This window comes from Lacerta agilis, chromosome 7 (genome assembly GCF_009819535.1).
Source record: "Lacerta agilis isolate rLacAgi1 chromosome 7, rLacAgi1.pri, whole genome shotgun sequence".
Classification (NCBI taxonomy): Eukaryota; Metazoa; Chordata; class Lepidosauria; order Squamata; family Lacertidae; genus Lacerta; species Lacerta agilis.
In genome coordinates, this window is record NC_046318.1 from 65,892,349 (window position 1) to 65,911,999 (window position 19,651).

Consider the following 19,651-nt stretch of genomic DNA (forward strand, 5'->3'; position numbering starts at 1 on the left):
GCAGAGATGAGCTGCTGTGAAGGGAGAAGGGGCTCCCCCTCCAGCCTTTTAGAGGAGCAAAACCAGGACAATATTTTTTCCTGGTTTTTCCCCTTTAAAAAACAGGTGTGTCTTGTGGTCCGGAGTGCCTTATGGACCGAAAAATACGGTAGATGTCTTATTCGTGAGGATTACTACATAATACAGAGATGGGACTGGGGCATGGCAACCCCACCCTCTCCATGTCCTCATATAAAATCACAATGGACCTCAGAAAAGGTTTGCATGGTAATGTAAATGCACTTATTTATACTGCATTTATATTATACTAATATAAATGCAATTATTAATATAAATGTCTGTAAACTTTCAAAAGAGGTAGCAATGGTCAAAATTGCAGAGGAAAATAGTCATTTATGAATTGAGATAATCTCAGCTGTTTTCCAATGCTGATGCATCATACAGAAATCAAAATTGCAAACTAATAGGGCCCTAGAGTAGGTTGCAGAAGCAGGACGAACAGAATCATTTTCATCTGGTTTTTTGACCTAGAGAAACAAGAGGAAGAAAACATGTTGTAATCCTTCCAAAGGAGGATGTCTCTTAATTCTTATTGCCTCTCTTGGTGACAGAAGAGCGAGCTTATAAGAATTACTAAAGGGTGGGATTCAAAACAAAGTGTGCAGCTACAGTTCCCCCATGATTTCTAGTCATGGGTCCAAGAGGTGGGGTTTGGGGTTTTGTTTTTTGGTCCTGTCACTTTCCTCAGGAATACCTCTTTACAGTGGAGTTGGAACAACTGTCAATAGGGTTTTCTGCAGATTGGCATTTGCTCTGATGTTGCATCAGGGATTTCTCAGGGGAAGTAGCGGGACAAAAATAAAACCCTTCTTGGACCTGTGACTAGAAATTGCGGGACAAACAGAAAACTCTGGATGGGCCCCTAAATTGTTGCACACAAATTGTTCACACACAGGCACAGTTCCATCTAAATCTGCCTCTGGAGGGTTGTGGGAACCCCCTAGGGGGCGCCAAGGAAGAAGGGGGGAAACCAATTAAGGCTTTGTTGAAAGGCACCCATCGTTTCACCACTCCTCGGCAGCTTCTACTAGATTCTAAACCTCCTTGGTGCAGAATCGCAGACCTGAAAGACACTCATGGATATAACCCAGACTGACGCCTCCTACCCCCAGAACAATACTTTTCATGTGCGGGATGGGAATGCAGTGAAGGCAAGGGCCTTGATCCAGCAGCACTTGGGTTGGACTTACATCCCACAAGTTACTTGTGTGTGGCCAGAACCGCTTTGGGACCAGTCAGTTTCCAGGGGCCAAATGAGACACTCACATGTCAAAGATGAACTGTATTGTGGGAATTATTTTCCCTCAACAGCAATCACTTTGCCCACATATGGTGCTCGCTTGACAGGAACAGGCTGGCAAACCTGCAACGACATGTTTCATTTTTATTTCTTTCACGTTCTCCTTCCCTGCCCACCTCCACCTCCTCCCACTGCAAGAAACTTGTCAAAATCAAAATTGCACACTGCCATTATTTTCAACAGCAGTTCAAAACCCATGGATGGAATTCACATGCTTGCAAAGTCCACCTTCATGGGGTGTTCACTTGGAATGCCCCTCTCCTGGAGACTTGTCAAAGCTTGAACCTGAGAAATTTGAGGGGAGACAGATATAAGATTTGACTGCTGGAAAGAGGGTGGATTTTTGCTACTCAATGCAGTATTAATGCATCCCGTCCCCCCCATTGCTTGAGACTTCCTGGCCACCCTGAGATCTGCTGTCGTGTTGTCTTTTTGTTTCAGGCCATTCTGGTTTTAGGGGGAATGGATTGTTTTAAAAGCTGGCAGAGAGATATTTCAAGGTTCATTTGGAATGGGAAGAAACCTAGAATAAAACATAGACAGGAAGGAGAGAGGAGGTTTTGCCCTACCGGACCTCAAACTATACCATGAGGCAGCAGGTCTGGCCTGCATCCCCACAAATGGATGATACTAAAAGATACAGACTTGCTGGATATACCTTGCCAACAAAGGTCCGTATAGTTAAAGCTATGGTTTTCCCAGTAATGATGTATGGAAGTGAGAGCTGGACCATAAAGAAGGGTGATCGCTGAAGAATTGATGCTTTTGAATTATGGTGCTGGAGGAGACTCTTGATAGTCCCATGGACTGCAAGAAGGTCAAACCTATCCATTCTTGAGGAAATCAGGCCTGAGTGCTCACTGGAAGGACAGATCCTGAAGCTGAGGCTCCAATACTTTGGCCAACTCACGAGAAGAGGAGACTCCCTGGAAAAGACCCTGATGTTGGGAAAGATGGAGGGCACAAGGAGAAGAGGATGACAGAGGACGAGATGGTTGGACAGTGTTCTCGAAGCAAACAGGAGTTTGACCAAACTGCGGGAGGCAGTCGAAGACAGGAGTGCCTGGCATGCTCAGGTCCATGGGGTCACAAAGAGTCGGACATGACTAAACAACTAAACAACAACATGGTTGGCATGCCTACATAGCCTATGTTAAGGTGAAAGTCCACAAAGGGTTTCTAAACCACATAATAATAAAAATCTTTATATAAAATATGGAGTAAATATAGAGAACTATTAGAACCTAAAAACTCCTGGTGGACCTCACCCATATAAGCTTTAGCTGTGAAGAAGAAAAATATGAAGGGGAAGTGGGCAATGTACAAAATGCTATTGGAAGAGAAAAATAACGAATTTAAATTACCGGTAAAGGACTTTAAGGAAATTCGTATATATTTGACTGATTGGCTTCAATATATCCAAATTAATGAAAGATTAGGCATGGATAAACAAAAAGGGTTCACCGAAGAAACATCTAAGTTAGAAGAGAACTTAATTCAGCCCAAACGGAAACATTTCTCAAAGATGTACAACCTCCTTCTTGACTGGGAAGTCAAGGAGGAGGAGGTGAAATTGGTTGTGGTACACTGGACACAATATATTGGACAATATATGAGTGAATGGGAAAGGCTTTGGAGGGAAGACATAAGGTTCACCACATTTTACAATCTTAGAGAAAGCGTGATGAAGATGTTATACAGATGGTACCTAACTCCGGCTAAATTGGCCAAGTTGCACAAGAAAAGTTCAGGTCGCTGTTGGAGATATAAAAACGGGGTAGGTACTTTTATGCACATGTGGTGGGACTGTAAGAGGATAAGAGAATTTTGAGATACTATATATAACAAACTCAAAAAGATCTTCAAATTCTCATTTAAAAACAACAACCCTGAAGCCTTTTGGTTAGGTATTATACCCATGGAAATTAAAAAAAGACCCCTTTTTGATGTACGCACCTGCAGTGGCTAGGATATTAATAGCAAAGAATTGGAAAGGCAACAGAAGAGTATTTACAACTTGCAAAAATGACTGGAAGAATAAGAGGAAACTCAAATCAGAAAGTTAGTAGAGATTGGATAATATTTAAAGAATACCTTAAAAATTATTGTGATAATAAAGGTTATTTTAAAATGAAAAGGGGAAAAAATGATCTGTTGTCGTGCTGCCAACATTACGGCTGCACTAGATTTGTGTACAAGATCTCAGCTAATATGGCCTCATGATGATTCCTTGCCACACGTTTCTTCTCCCTTTCCCACACCATTATGAGCACTACGAGCCCTCCGTTCATTAAGCCACACTCCATATTATGATTTGATATTACTGTCCTCAAAAACATGCTTTAAATAGTTAAGAACAGAGGCCTGCTGAGATACCACAATAAGAAATTCTATGTTTTTAAACCTATGCACGTTTATCAGCACCAGAGTGGCAGCAGGGCCCTCCTGGTGGTGGCGCTGTACTTTTAGTCAAAGGAGACAGAGTCCAAGAATCCCTAGCATGTCTCATATTATGCATAAAGACTTACAGAATTACTGTTATCATACACACCTGATCCCGTTGCCTGATCCTTTTGTAGACATATTCAGGGAATGGCTCACGGGGAATGTATCTCCCATCTCCTGCTGCAACGTGGAACACACCATTTTGGTAAACCACTTTGCCTCGTGAAATGGTTGCCACTGCTACCCCATGGCAGACCATGCCTTCAAATATGTTGAAGTCAATGGCTTGGTGGTGAGTCTTTGCTGAGATCGTCCTGCATTTGGAAAGAACGTGCAAGAATGATGCAAACTGTCACCATGGCTGTTTTGAAATCAGCAAATTTTAGATTCCGCTGAGATTCTTTGTAGTCTAAGGAAAACACGGAATTGTGATAAAAGGCAGCAATCATTAGAAACTCCTCTTTAGAAGTAAACTCCACTGGAACAAGCAGTGCTCACTTCCAAGTGTTTAGGGCGGTCTTTTAAATCACAGATTTGAAGCAAAATCTACTGGGAAAAATTATTTCTTTCTAGGAATGCATTCGCTCCTCAATGCTTTTTGCATTTTAATTTCACCTAAGCAGCAGATATTCCGGAAACACTGCTTTTCCATATTTATGTATTCATTCTAAATATTTGTGTATCATCCTTCAAAAGAAAGAAAGAGACTTTCTCTAGGGCAGCTTACAGCAACAACGCAATATGAAAAACCAAGAAAACAATATAGGTGCAAAAGCAGCATTAAAACCAATCACTGGAAGTTAAATGGTCTCAAATCCCCACTCGGCCATGAAGCTCACTGGGTGACCTTGGGCCAATCACTGCCTCTCAGCCTAACCTACCTCACAGAGTTGTTGTGGGGGTTAAATGAGGAGAGGTAGAATAAGGTGGAGTAATCTGAACCAGTAAGAGCAAGATCTGAGGGGTGGAAATGCTCCCGTGACTTAGCTTTAAACCTGTGGCATGAGATTTTATTATTTATTATTTTACTGAATATATATATACCGCCCTATATCCAGTCTCAGGGGTGTTCAGAGAATAAAATATAAATATAAAACCTTAAAATAAAAACAACCCAATAATTCCCAACCCCCTAAACCTCATTTTGAAAGGGCATAGGATCCTCACAATATTTAAAATAAGACATATTTACTTGGCATGGCTCAGGATGTCCCAGGGACACACTATGTCTTTTGTTATGTAGTGACACTCTAGTCCAAGCCCAGACCCTCTGTGAAAAAGCCCTTTCAGAATCAAGGTGAGGTTACACAATACGGCATTTCCTATAAATGGGTATGCACTGCACCTTAGTTTTAGTAATCTTTTAGTAGCACAAGGGTTTGTATGCAAGATCCAACTGCATACTGGTATAATTCAGAATGTGCAAATAAAGGGAATTTGGCACTCTTGTGCAACAAACCCCCTTTCCCCCCAAAATTGGACTTTTTGTAGTAAAAAAGAAATGCACCAAAAAATGTGGGATAACAATTGCTTAAAGCAACATTGTCTATGTCCCCACAAACAAATCACAATGAATGCTGAATAAACCTCCCTATGAACTTTGTGCAAACAAATCAGGATGAATGCTCAGTGAATAGGTTGTCTTGGAAGTGACCTTGAAGGTTGTTCCACACCACGGTTTTTCAGATGCCCTACTTCTGTAGACAGCTGCAGGAGATGACTTTATCTCAGCTAGTTACAGGTGGGTAGCCGTGTTGGTCTGCCATAGTCAAAACAAAATCGAAAATTCTTTCTAGTAGCACCTTAGAGACCAACTGAGTTTGTTCCTGGTATGAGCTTTCGTGTGCATGCACACTTCTTCAGATATATCTGAAGAAGTGTGCATGCACACGAAAGCTCATACCAGGAACAAACTCAGTTGGTCTCTAAGGTGCTACTAGAAAGAATTTTCGATTTTGTTTTATCTCAGCTAGACTCCTTCCTTGCCTCCCTCTACACCCACCCTCTCACATTTTCCTTGGCTTTGAACTATGTGTGTTATTTTGCAATGGACGTTGTCAGTACTCCTCAGCAGCAAGGCACTCACCAGAGTCTTTCCAAAAGAGGGAGATTCCCCCCCCCCCGCCTCTATTTTTAAACCAAGTGCATTCACAAAACTGCAGAGAATCAATGGTTGTGCAGAAGGCTGTTCGCCCTGAGGCCAGATGATGAGCCACTGCTGTTAAAACTGCTTGCCATATCTGACAGGATGACGACTTTTACCAACTAACCACATCTACCAAGAGTTTAACGTAAAGCTGCGACCATATCCCCACCTGTCACAGCAAATGTTCTGGAAGCCTGAGTTCAGCACTGCCATTTTATCCCTTTATGCATCTCATTCCCCTTTTACTTCTCTCTCTCTGGCTCTGGTATATCCATGATCTCACTCACAGCCTCGTGAGATGGGAAAAACTGCTACTTCGTATGTAATCTTCCAGATTCTTTCACTCCCCCCCCCCATCACAAAACTGGATCTCTAAGATTCCACCTTACAACTACCCAACTCAAGCCTCTTCCCTCCATCTCTGCAATAGTAATTAAGGACGTGCTCCAGGCAACAGGCAGGTAAGTTAGCCTGTGCAATGCAGCACTGCACCTCCCTGACTCTGTAGTGGCATTTTAAGCTATGAAGCCATTTTATTGCTTTTAAATCATTGTTTATTGGCATGTTGTGACATTTAAACCTTTCATTCTTTTATAAGTAAATGTTGCCGTTGCAACTAGTGTGCTTATTGCCAGCTCCCTGGAGCAAGAACCTTAGTACTGATTGTTCCTAAATCACCTTCATTCCCCCTCCTCCCAATAAGCAAAGTAAGCACAGCAAATGCGATCCTGTTCCTCTCTGTGCGTGCTGTTTTCTGCTGTAAAGATACCAAGAGTAGTTTTATTAATAATTCTACAAAATTAGTTTTTTCTTGAATATGTGTTTCTTGAATTAGTTTTTTCTTGAATATGTTCACACACACACGTGTGTGTACAAACACACTAGCAGATTTCACAGCAAAATGCACTCTGCACCTGCTCAGGAACCCTTCCATCATTTTTTCCCTGCATATGCTCCAAGGTTAAGCCTGCTAAAATCAGATGCCAGAACTGAGCCCTGGTCAATCTTGCTCCAAAGATAGCTCTAGCAGGAGGAAGAACTGTTCTTTATTTAAGAGGCTTGGAGGAGGTAACCTACTTCCCCAAACCATCACCGTTAAATGCAGGCTCATCTCTTGGGGGGGGGCGGTTATATACCCCTCTAGGCCTGAAGAGGTAAAAGGAAAAGCCAAGAAAATGAACCAGTCTTCTCTTATATCCATCAAATTTGTCAATAGTTCTCAACCACCCCAATAAAAAACCAAAACCCGAAACAGCAGCAATTCTGCAACACAATTTTCAACTCTGTGAACAAAAGTCATTCATTCTCAGTATGGACAGGACCCAATTCAGACCTATTATTTATTTACTTCTGAGCTTTAAAGGTGGACTGAACCCTGCTCCAAATGGGGGAATGTACTTCATGGTTACAGGAACACTTAGTTTACTAAAGGTCCACTCAAGGCTGCTGCAGCTGCTTATCTCTCACAATTTATAACCCTCAGTCAAGGAATTGCTGCAGCTCATCTGCCTGGTGGCAAAGGCAGCAGAGGGTGTTTGGGACTGAGCCACCCTCCCTTCCACTCAGAGCACTTGCGTGTCACAAATTAAGAGTCCTCAGCTAAAGCACTGAAGCCCTCCAGCTTACCTGCTTGGAATTCTGGGAATAGGTTTCAGAAAGCCACTGCCCTGAAGGTCAAAGGTGAGGTTGGACGTGTGCCACACTGCCTGCTGGTATTAGGCAATATGTACCAACAAGTTGGGGGATCTCAGCCTTGTCAGATGGAATTTGGAGCATTTCCATGCTTTGCCCCTCCTTCAAGTACACATGGGAGCTGGACACAAAATGGTGGCTCATGGAGCAGATCAATCTGTGTTCCTTACAGCAGGACAACCTGAGCGCACAACCTACGATAAGTGGAAATTTGCATTTGACCTGTCATCATGCCATGAATCTAAATAATGATCCAGCTTAGTTCATTCATCTGCCTGAAGCACTCCTGAATAAAACACAAGCCTTGATATAGTGAACAGACCCTTTCGTCGTTTTGCAGCATTCCTCATTTGCCTTGGTGCCCCTGATTTTCAACCAAAACTGACTTTCAAAGGAGCTTAAAATCAGAATCCAAAGTAAAGGTACACTAGGGCTTCATGGAGCTGATGTCAGCATCCAGATTCCAGGCTCCTTCCTCTAGAAGTGGGCAGAATGTGTTACAAGTAGGGGCAGGGGGGCAGGAAACATAGGCCCAGGATCTAAATGCCTATCTAGCCTTCTCAACTCTTCCCAGGCCACACCCCTCACCATCTCTATTTCCACAAGCACTTTTGCCTGGTGGGAATGTGTCCTTGACCTCTGATAATGCCTCTTATGTGGAAAGAATTTGCATTCATTTCTCCACCCACTTTCATATTTGGCCCTGCTCACCATGGGCATGCAGCAATGGAAACCTGTTCGGACGGGATTGTGGCCTTTGGTCTGAAAAAAGATTTCCCCATACCTGAGAGACTAACTAGCACAAGTAGCAGATTTAGGGCCTATCAGTCCTCTACATTTCCCAAGGTACACTGTCTTAGGCTATGGCGTAATTGCCACACTGTTCATTCTGGTCTTGTGCTCCTGTCACAATAGTTAATAATGCTTGGAGTCCGGGACCAGAGTATAATTATCTCCAGAACATCCTTAGGGAAGGGAACATATAAAACCCACTGGCACATTCAATTTATGGATTCAGAAACAATGCAAAGCGAGTCAAGAAACAAATAAACCCCAAGTGTATCATTAAAAAGTTGAGAGAGGTTTTTTTTTAACTTGCAAACTATTTTTTAAATACAGAATTTGAATCACAGGGCCGTTTTCAGCCTGCACAGGCAAATGGATGAAGCTGGTTTACACCAAGATAACCATTGGTCCCTAAAGCCCAGAACTGTCCACTGTAACTGGCAGTGGCCTTGCTTGCATGCAGCACTAAGTCACAGTTAACGTTAACCATTGTTTGGTTAATAAACCATGGTTAAAGCTCAAGTCATCTCCTAGCCAATCACGCAAACCATGGCTTGCCAGGCCACAGCCTATTTTCTCTCCCCATTGCCTTCTCCACATCTCCCCAATATCCCAAACATATTCACAGTTCACTAGCAATTCCTCAGTGTGCCCACAACCTACTTACTATTGGTCAACTGTATAGAAGAGGGCGTGGAAACCCTGCTTATTCACTCTTGGCAACAGACTCTTGCCTCTCCCACAACTCAGGCAGGGGCCTTTTGTACTTTTGATAACTGAGCTCCTTTGACTGTAGAACCTTGGGTGGAATCCCAGGACCTTGGGTGGAATTCAGTCTCACTATTATGAACGTTCCACCTGTGTAAGCATTTCAGTTGGCCAGATGGAACGCTCTCCCACTTTCCTACCCTGTGTGCTGTTCTAGGGGGTGGGGTGTCTCTTGACCCACCTACCCCTAGTCAACTTTCAGGGATGCACGGGGGTAGGAGAGCAGGGAAGGCCGTTGCACAAGCAAAAGTCCTGGAGCAGTGCTTCCATCGACAGGGCTTTTAGGTACAAATCTGACCCCTTGTGTGCAAGTAAAGCACATGTCCTACCACCGAGGAATGGCCATTTGCCAAAACTATTATAGCCTGCTCTTCATTTTAAAAAAAATAACTCCGGAGTGGGTTGCAGTATAATATGCAGTAACATAGATTACATAAAACCAGGAAGCATAAATGTCATAATAGAAGACAGTGAGGCCAAAGCTGCCCAACTCCATGTCCAAGGTCAGCACAGGTTGGATCTATGTGGAAAGGGCATTCTATACTTGGACTGCCAACATACGTTGTTGCCTATTAGAGGTGTTGCCACCTATCACAGATTCAGCCAACACTGAGGGCAGCACCACCTGGGCTCCCTACTGAAATACGAGAGTACTGGCATTCCACCAGATCTTGAAGACACAGCTGTTTAGGCAAGCATCCCCCTGAACTCAAACTTCCAGTTGTTTTAATTGATCTTTTAATTGTTTTAATTGTTATGCTTTTTGATGGACTTGTTTTCTTGGAAATCTTAATTATGAATGGTTTTAATGTTTTGATGGAATTGTTTTATTGTGCATTTTAACTACGTATTGATTTTATACTTGTAAACTACATAGAGGCCATTTGGGCATGTAAACTCTTTACAATGTAATAAATGTTTTAATTTTAATTTTTAATTGTATTTTTTACTATTACAAATGTGTTTTCCAAGAGCAGGTGGTCCTAAACTATTGAGGCCTATCAACCCATGATGGGGTTGATGGTCCAAAAGTAGCAGGCTGCTTTAAACAAAGTATACTGAGGGCTCTTTCATGGATATAAATGTATATAGGTGGAAAAACCTTGAGATACCTTGGCCTTAGATCTAGTGATGTTTTCACTAGGTCTGTCACAAATGTTTTAAAGGATTTGTTGATTTATTTCTAAACATAAAGGTAAAGGTAAAGGGACCCCTGACTGTTAGGTTCAGTCATGGACGACTCTGGGGTTGCGGCACTCATCTCGCTTTACTGGCCATGGGAGCCGGCGTACAGCTTCCAGGTCACGTGGCCAGCATGACTAAGCCACTTCTGGCGAACCAGAGCAGCACACGGAAACGCCGTTTACCTTCCCACCAGAGCGGTACCTATTTATCTACTTGCACTTCGTGCTTTTGAACTGCTAGGTTGGCAGGAGCAGGGACCAAGCAACGGTAGCTCACCCAGTCACGGGGATTCGAACCACCGACCTTCTGATCGGCAAGCCCTAGGCTCTGTGGTTTAACCCACAGCACCACCCGCGTCCCATGTTTCCGAACATAAGTGACACTTTACTTGAAGCTGTCTTTTTGCTGTGTGTACATGAAATACATATTAAGGCAGGAATGGAGAATCTGTGGCCCTGCAGATGTTGTTGGACTCCAACTCCTATCAGCCCCATCCAGTATGGCCAGAGGTCGAGAATGATGTGAGTTGTAGTCCAACAGCATCTTGGAGGGCTACACAATCCCTGTCTCTACAGGGCATGCTGTATATATGATGAAGCACACCTGTCTCTTTCACTATCCCTCTTTAGAAATAGAAAAGTATTTCATAGTTTGGGCTGGCCTTTCTGGACCGCAGGCAACACCCACAACAATTAGAAAGTACCTGTAGGCATGCGAACAAAGCAGAACAGTACAGTCTCTGATTAAAGAAACAGCTTTGACAGTTCTGGAGGGCTCAGCTCGATAAAAGTTTCACATCAAACTGTTTTCTGTTATCACTGACAACTTCATTGCTGCAGAGCATTGCCAGGAAGCTCCTGAAAGTTCCTGCAATTGCTTTGAATGTCTGGCTGGTATTGATTGCTCAGCTAATGGCAAAAGCTTCTGAACGAAACTGCAGCTGCCAATTTGTAATTTATGACCATGAGCGCCTATTTCGGCCAACCTTGCTTCTAGTGCACCTGAGCACAGGAAGTGGACAAAAGTCAGGTACAGGGTTTACTGAGCCCAACAGGGCAGCCCTTATCCACCTGGTGCCTTCCAGATGTTTTGAACAGCAACTCTTATTGCTGTGGCTGATAGGAGTTGTAGTACATAACATCTAGAGGGTACCATGAAGGCCACAATAGGAGTGATAATTAAGCTTGGGCAAGGGTCTCAAATAGAACCCCCTGCACTTTCTTATGAAATTAATTAATTAAAACATTGGTTGGGTTTTTTTTTTTTTTTTTTTTTAAAGAAGACAGGACTGGGAAATGGGGTGGATATGGGAAAGGTGAGTTTTAGCTTCTAAGGAACTAGACACTTGAGTCTTCCGCACAGGAGAACTATGTAAATAACATGGCACTGCTTTCTTTGACTTCCTTGGAATTTTCTCTCTGCAGAAAGCAGCTGTTTTGTGAGGCTGCATGTCAGAGGAAATGCACACTGTGTTCACACAGCAGCTGACTTTTGTGGCTTCGTTCTTTGTTCTTCCTTTTAACCAAAATAAAAGGGCAAGCAGATTGAAAGCGTGTGATCTTCCTTTGTGGGGAGGAGGAGAAGAAAAAAGCGATGCCATAAAATTTCCTTCATGAAATTACATGGATAAATTCCTAGGGAAATCAAAGTCTTACACTTAATTCAACGATGCAATAAGTTAAAAGCCAGTAACCTATTTCTCTTCATTTCCTGTATCCAGGGGCGTAGCAAGCCTCTGCGCTGCCCAGGGCGGCGGCGGTGCAGAGGCAGCCCCCTGGGGGAAGGGCACGGTGCGTGCGCCGTGACGTTGTTGTGACGTCACAACGCACGTGGATGCCACTGAAAGGGGGGAAAGGGGAATCTTCCCCTTTTCCATGGCTTTTTTTCGGCCCAAGGGGTGGGCCAGTGAGGAGGAGGCGTCACGCTTGTCCCTGGCATGATGCCCCCTCCTCGCTGGCCCGCCTCTCGGGCCAAAAAACAGCTACGGAAAGGGGGGAAAGGGAAGCGCCTGCTCTGCTTCCCTTTCCCCCCCTTTCCGTCGCTTATTTCGGCGGGGGTGGGCCAGCGAGGAGGGGGTGTCAATCTTGTCCCTGGCATGATGCACTCTTCTCATTGGCCTACCCCCTGCTGAAAAAAACCGCTGGGAGGGGGGAAAGGGAAGCAGAGCAGGCACGTTCAAGCGCCTGCTTTGCCTCCCCCTTTCCCCCTTCTAGCGGCTTTTTTTCGGTGCGAGGGGCGGGCCAGTTAGGAGGGGGTGTCATAGCAGCGACAAGCGTGATGCCCCCTCCTCACTGGCCCAGCCCTCGCACCGAAAAATAGCCGCTGGAAGGGGCTGCCCGGCGGGGCGGAGGCCAAAGTGTCACCCCCCTCCCCTGGAACCCAGGGTGAGCCGCCCCCACCCCCCTTGCTACGCCCCTGCCTGTATCTAGAAATAGCGGCACACAATTAGCACACAATATACTAAGGGTGTGATATTTGTCCATTATCTGTTATATTTACTAACACCACTTCCAGGTAGCATGCACAAGGTTACAGAATTATAGGCACGGGTTTATAATAGTAGTGTGCGTAAAACATACTGCGCCGTATGTTGATATAAAGCTTGCAAAGACTTGTTTAACTGAAACAGAAATTGCATTGAGACCTAATTACATGTTTTGCTTTGGTAGTGTATGAAGAGACTAAGCACAAAGTCTAGCATTTGCATGTGAATCTACAAAATTCAGGTACATTTATATGAAGTTGGAGGGGGGGGGAGAAATGGGTGGGAGGGCAGCCAGCACTCAGTCCCCCTCCCAAATCTTGACAGCCTGCTAGCTTTGCAGCAGCCACTGCGCTCTTTCTGATTTTGACTTAACTCTTCTGCTTTGCCCATCATTCCCCCCACTGGAACAACACACATACATTTCAGAAAAAGCTAGGGTAAGGCTGATAAAAATACAAGCCAGCCTCCTTTCCCATCCTCCAACATCGCTCTCTAGCCTCTGTCTGCATTCTTCCTGCCACAGTATCTCCTGTTTTTGTGGCCATGTTTCTGCTGCAGCTATTTTAAATTGCTGCCTTTAAAAAAAAAGAGGAAGGGCTGTGTTTGTTTCAACACAGCATGTGTCCTTTAAAACAAGCTGAACTGTTACGTGCAAAAAAACTGAGGAAAGGCAGGCACAACAGGAAATAGAGGGAAGGATCATTGGTGAATCTGCATCAAAGAAGTTCCAGGACTTTCCCAAGGATGCCCATACAGAAGAAGAGAGTGCCTAGTGCTTATGGTAAAGAATAGGGCAGACAAGATCTAAATTGCACTTAGAGTCAGACCAGCAAAGGAAGCAGACAAATAAGCAGATTTCTACATCCACATCCCTTTCAACATAAAGAGTTTCATCTTTCAGACTGCAACATCAAAGTGGCAAACCATGAAAGCCAAACCCAACTCACAGGGTTGTTGTGAGGATAAATGGGGAGGAGAAACATGTACACCACCTTCAGCCCCTTGGAAGAAATTAAAAAAAATAAATTGCATGTATTGCCTGCTGTCACTCAAATTCAATACTTTTCATCCACACGTTCTCTTGCCAGTCAAAAGGCTAAGCAATTAAGGCTGCAATCCTATTCCTGGGAACTTACCCCTGGGTAGACATAACAAAATAGAAAATTCTTTCCAGTAGCACCTTAGAGACCAACTGAGTTTGTTCTTGGTATGAGCTTTCGTGTGCATGCACACTTCTTCAGTCTGCTCATACCAGTGTGCTCATACCAAGAACAAACTCAGTTGGTCTCTAAGGTGCTACTGGAAAGAATTTTCTATTTTGTTTCGACTATGGCAGACCAACACGGCTACCCACCTGTAACTGGGTAGACATGTATAGGATTGCACTGGTAATGCTCTTAAGAGAATCGCTGATTCCAAACACAGCTCTCTTAAAGATTCATCCAGCTGCAACCTAAGAGCACAATATATCACAAAGCAGTACCTGCACATGCCTTTTTTGGTGTCCCCCCCAATAAACTGGGTGTTGTTGTTCAATTTTATAAAAAAAGTTTTCATGACATTGGTCAAGTAATGGGGTAATGAGTGAAATATAAAACATTTCACTCTCAGCACAATCTTTCTTGTTGGGTTTGCTCTCCATCACTCTATAGGTGATAAATTTAAGGTGTCATGTATATCAAAGTGTGAAAAAAAGCTGTTTGGCAATTCATAAATACCACAAAGTGAAGGGTTTCTTGATATCTTAACTGCTATTTAATGAATATTTCAGTACTGGCATTTACTGAAGAGACGGGGCGGAGGCAATTCTTTCTCTCGTACATTTTAAAACTGCATTTTTTAAAATAAAAAACCCGTCATATCATAGTGCAATTACTTCAAGTTTACTGTTATTCATTATTCAGCCTAAGGTGTGCTCTGTATCGACATTGTAACACAAAGACTTTTTGGCTGCCTATTGCGATCCATAGCACATTAATTTGAGGCATATTTAGTTAAAATCAACTCAATCTGGGCTGCAATCTTCTGCATACTTATCAGGGAGCAAGACCCATCAAACTCCATGGGTCCTACTTCTGAGTAGATATGTACAGAACTGTGCCATTAATTCCACATAAGCATATTTTAAACTGGAGTGCAACACAGTTTATTTGTGGCATGATCTCAATTCCTGCTGCACAGAATAAATAAATAAATAATAAAGCAATAAAACATCAAACATTAAAAACTTCCCTAAACTGGGTTGCCTTCAGATGTCTTCTAAAAGTCAGATAGTTGTTTATTTTCTTGACATCTGACGGGAAGGCATTCCACAGGGCGGGTGCCACTACCGAGAAGGCACTCTGCCTGGTTCCCTGTAACCTCACTTCTCGCAGGGAGGGAATTGCCAGAAGGCCCTTGGAGCTGGACCTCAGTGTCTGGGTTGAATGATGGGGGTGGAGATGCTCCTTCAGGTATACTGGGCCAAGGCTTTAAAGGTCAGCACCAACACAAAATAGGTCAGACTTCACAATAAACCATAGTTTAGTGTGATGTGAACGAGCCCAGGTGAGTCTTATTATTAAGGTTCATAATAATAAAAAATTATGTTCACTTATTATTTCACACAATGTTGCAGGAATGATCTTTTTGTATTTACTGGTTGTTAAGATGGTTATTCAAATTGTTTCTAGTATTTTTATTTTATTGCTATGCTTATTTTGTGAGTCACCTTGGGCACGTTTTTGTAGAAAAATGTCATACAAATAAAGAGATTGTGATGAGCAAAGGGAATGGGTGAAGGCCTGAACCAGGCACTAACTCTGTCTTTTCGTGTTTCACCTGCAACACCCAAACCTGGGAGTGAGACACAGGATCTGAGACCAACAGATAAAGAGCAAAGTTGCTTCAACTGCAAATATGTTTTCTCAGATTACTTCCCTTGTGACACTACAGCTTGATTCTGCAAGCCTGCTGGGAGAGGGTGCCCCTTTGCTGCCAAGGTATTTAATTGCAAATGTTTTCAGCAGGTGACTCAATTCCAGAGTCTACCTCTTTGCCATCATGGAAAGTAAAAGGAGAGAGATGTGAGTAACAACCTTTCGAACGTGGGAGTGGGTAACAGCAACCTCACTTTTTTTTCCCTTTCCCCTTTTAATTATGCATACATACAATTGCACTTCAGCCTTAAGGATTTTGGAAAGTTCTGCTGGAATCAATTGGGTTTACTTCTGAGGAAACCTGGTTAGCATTAAGCTGAAAGCTAGCTGGCTGTCTTAACTGCAGAACAATAATTCATGACATTGTGTTGTTACGCAAAGGGGATCATTATGCCCAGTCCTAAACTTTTACATGCTGGTGTGGCAGATCATTGTGCCAGGCGTTAAAAAAAAGAAAACAAGTTTGCTGCCTGAGCTCAGTGTGTTATTGTTGTGTGCTAACCCTGAATAGTTGATTGTATATGGATTTCTTTTGCCGGTCCCATAATATCCCCAACCATTTTTCACAGAGATGTCTAAATCCTCTCCAAAGGCTTCCAATGAAAGCCTCCCAATTCTCTCTAGTCGTGTATCAACATCTGCCCATCGCTTTAGGCTGCCATCACATCTTGCGTTATTATTCTGTATTTTGCAATGTAGAAAAGGATGCTAAAGCAATGCTGAAGGTTTCTCTTTCAAATGTGCTAGCTGTCAAGGGAGTAACTGGAATTTCAACATCAAGGGGTAGCTTAATTATTTTCCCCCTACGATGCTCACACACCCTCCAAACCTTGATTTTTGTAAAGTGAATTTTCCTCCTTTCGTAACAACGGAGCTGGGAAGTATGGCTCGCTTTAATCTTACTGTTTTTATTTTCTTCCAGGGTTAAACTAGGAACTGTGTGGCATACAACTTGGACTGGGTTCACACAGTAAGATAAGCCAAACTAAGTCTCCATGCCCACAGCGGTATATTAAATTTCCCCATTTCACTGTTAATTCCCGCATTGTATTTGCGCTTTCACATGACATAGAAGTCACTTCCGGAAATCTAGTGGAGGTTCAGCATTCATTTCTGTATTAGTAATTACTTTTTTTGTGGGGGGGGGGGGGAGAGAAATCTGTTTGCAATCCCATTATCCTGAAATATTGGGAGTGTAATGTGATGAAATTTAGGGAGGTATACTGGCATACGGTTCTTTCCTGCCACTTTCATGGGGGGAATCATTGGGGAACAGAAGCATGCATGTGCCGAAAGCGTGAAGGAGGGGCAACTTCGTCCAATGGTGTTCGTTGCTGTGCAACACCATGCCCACTGGTATGAATGAGATTTGGTGTGACATGCCAGTGCATCAGCCAAAAAGCTATAGTTCTGTAACACAACAGGAACTGCAGTGTGAAAGGAATGTTAGAAAACAGGACAGAAACCATAGTATTATATTAGGGTACCTGCTCTGGGCCTCTTAACATTTTTTTTCTTCCTAGTGTGGCACACACATGCTCATCACTGGACCACTATGTGACGGCTTCCATGAGTACTTTTTGCCAGAAAGAGACAGACAGCTAATGTTGCTTATTGCAACTTGAGAACCGGCATTTTGTTGTGGCTCCCTACTTGTGAAATGTTCTCCTCCAGGGCCTTTTTGTGTGGGTGAGATGTTTTAATCTTGTTTTTTTTAAAACACAATTACCTTTCTTTAATGATTGTTTTAATGTATGCATTTGCTTTTTGCTTAAAAGTTGCTTCGATTTGCTGTGGCCCAAAAGTGACTAATGCATTTAAATAATAATACTAATCAACACCATCATTATCATTCTGAAATGACTTAAACATGGTTACTCGAGATAACTGTCGATTATCACCGCACAGAATGAAGGCTGCCTGTTGGCTTTCCATGACTTCTAGGCCATGTGCTCCCTCTTCTGGAGAAGTATAAGGTCATGTAAACAGTCAGATTTAAGCATTCACAAGCTGCTCATCATTTCATCCCCATTCATTCCAAAGTTAACAGATAAAACACACTACGTGCAGATGCAGAACAGAAGCCAGAAGTTGCATTTCTTCCATCAAGTATTGATTGAGCTTTGAAATGTGCACACACCCAACAAATATCTCTCCCAGAAAGAGAAATGCATTTCTGTAATCATAATGATCTGGGATGGCAGATAGAGGAAACAGGACTATTCCTGGCTGGTAGGTGGATACCAACTTTAGCCTCCCCAGTCCTCTTCTGCACCTGGAGAACAGCAGCCTGTTGGAAGAGCCTGAATTGGTCCAGGGAGAGAGGCTAGCACAGAACTGGGACCTTTCCCTGGGCTTAAAAACGGCTAGCTATGCCATGGGTAATTTGTCCAATGTATTTTTAGCCAAGTATGTGATAGTTTTTGGCACATCATTTAGGTCTTTTTAGGCATCACTATATGGACATGAGCTAGCCTGGAGAATGCTCGGAATCACCAATCATATTCAGGAAAATAGCAATTAATGTAAAAGCACAAGCAATGTTGCTTTTTCTACATGGCCAGCAATCCAGATAACTATTTTTTTTTAACATTCTGACTAGTCAAAATCCTTTGCATAGATATGCTGTGGCTAGCACCATATATCCTGTGAATAATTCAAATGGGGCACCATTCCATCATCAGGATTTATGTCTTCAAAATACATTCCTAGAGGGATAGACAGGTGCAATGTGATTACTCTCAGACCGTACCTTGTAGCTTTGGGGTCCCAAATGACAATGTCAGCATCAGAGCCCACAGCTATTCTCCCTTTCCTTGGGTACAGGTTAAAGATTTTAGCTGTATTCGTGCTGGTGACGGCCACAAATCTGTTTTCATCCATTTTGCCACTATGCTGCAAAGAAACCAAAAATAGGCATTAGCAAGGAAGGGAATACATAAGCCTATTGCAAGCAAACTCACCCTCTGTTGAGGAGTGCAAGTGGGATAACCTCACCCAGAAAACCTCTAGGCAGAAAATTTCAAAAAAATAATAATGTAAACTCCCAGTAATATGCTGACAAATGCAAATACAGCACCTAAGGAGTAACTCTTTGTAACAGAAATATTCTTTTGGGGAATAACCAGTTCAACATTTCTAGTCTTGCTCCTTAAAACTATCTGTTCATTTGTGGAATGAACAAAGAGCCAGAGTGGTTTAGTGGCTACAGTGCTGGACTAGGACTTGGCAGGGTTCAATTCCCCATTCAGCCACGAAACCCACGGGGTGACCTCATGACAATCATTATCTTTCTGCCTACCTCACAGGGTTGTTGCATGGATAAAATGGAAGGGGAAGCTCCTTAATGGAAAGGTGGCATATTAGTGTAATAACAAAATAAACTGATCCCATTTGCTAGGCATCAGTCTCCAGAGTGAATGGGATAATAAATGAATTTCAGTCATATGTTCACTTATTCAGAAAGTTCACAGCTCACTGTTCAGTATAACAATCCTCAAGTGAAAGAACAACAACAACAGCAACAACAACAACACGGGTTCTGTAAGAAACCAACTTACAGTTGATTCATAATCACCTGTACCTTGAATCTAGTTCAGAAAGGAACTGCTTAACCAATAGAGTTCACATGAGACTGGTGTGGTACAATCCAAATAGCTAGCACAAGAAAAGTTTTACATTTTGGAGCTACTGTAGCTTCCAAACAACCTTCAAGGCAGCCCTTTACAGATTATGCTAGAGTAGTCAAGTCTGACAGTTCCCAGAACATGTGTCATAGCCGTCTCTCTTTCAGTAAGTTCGTATTTTTCAAAGTACCTAGTTCAAGTCCTGTGCACTACGGAGAGTGAAAGAGGTGTCTGAGCAGG

General features: G+C 43.0%; 1 protein-coding gene across 1 annotated transcript in view; it reads right to left on the reverse strand.

Moving 5' to 3' along the window:
- Positions 1–373: 373 nt before the first annotated feature.
- DPYS (dihydropyrimidinase) overlaps positions 374–19,651 on the reverse strand; it is a 45,546-nt gene continuing 26,268 nt past the window's right edge. The window contains exons 7-10 of the mRNA XM_033155730.1: positions 18,538–18,680; positions 3,912–4,119; positions 1,327–1,423; positions 374–527 (exon numbers count right to left, since the gene is read on the reverse strand). Of these exons, the coding sequence (XP_033011621.1) occupies positions 1,355–1,423; positions 3,912–4,119; positions 18,538–18,680 (420 nt within the window). The 3' untranslated portion in view covers positions 374–527; positions 1,327–1,354. The remainder of the gene's footprint in view (positions 528–1,326; positions 1,424–3,911; positions 4,120–18,537; positions 18,681–19,651) is intronic.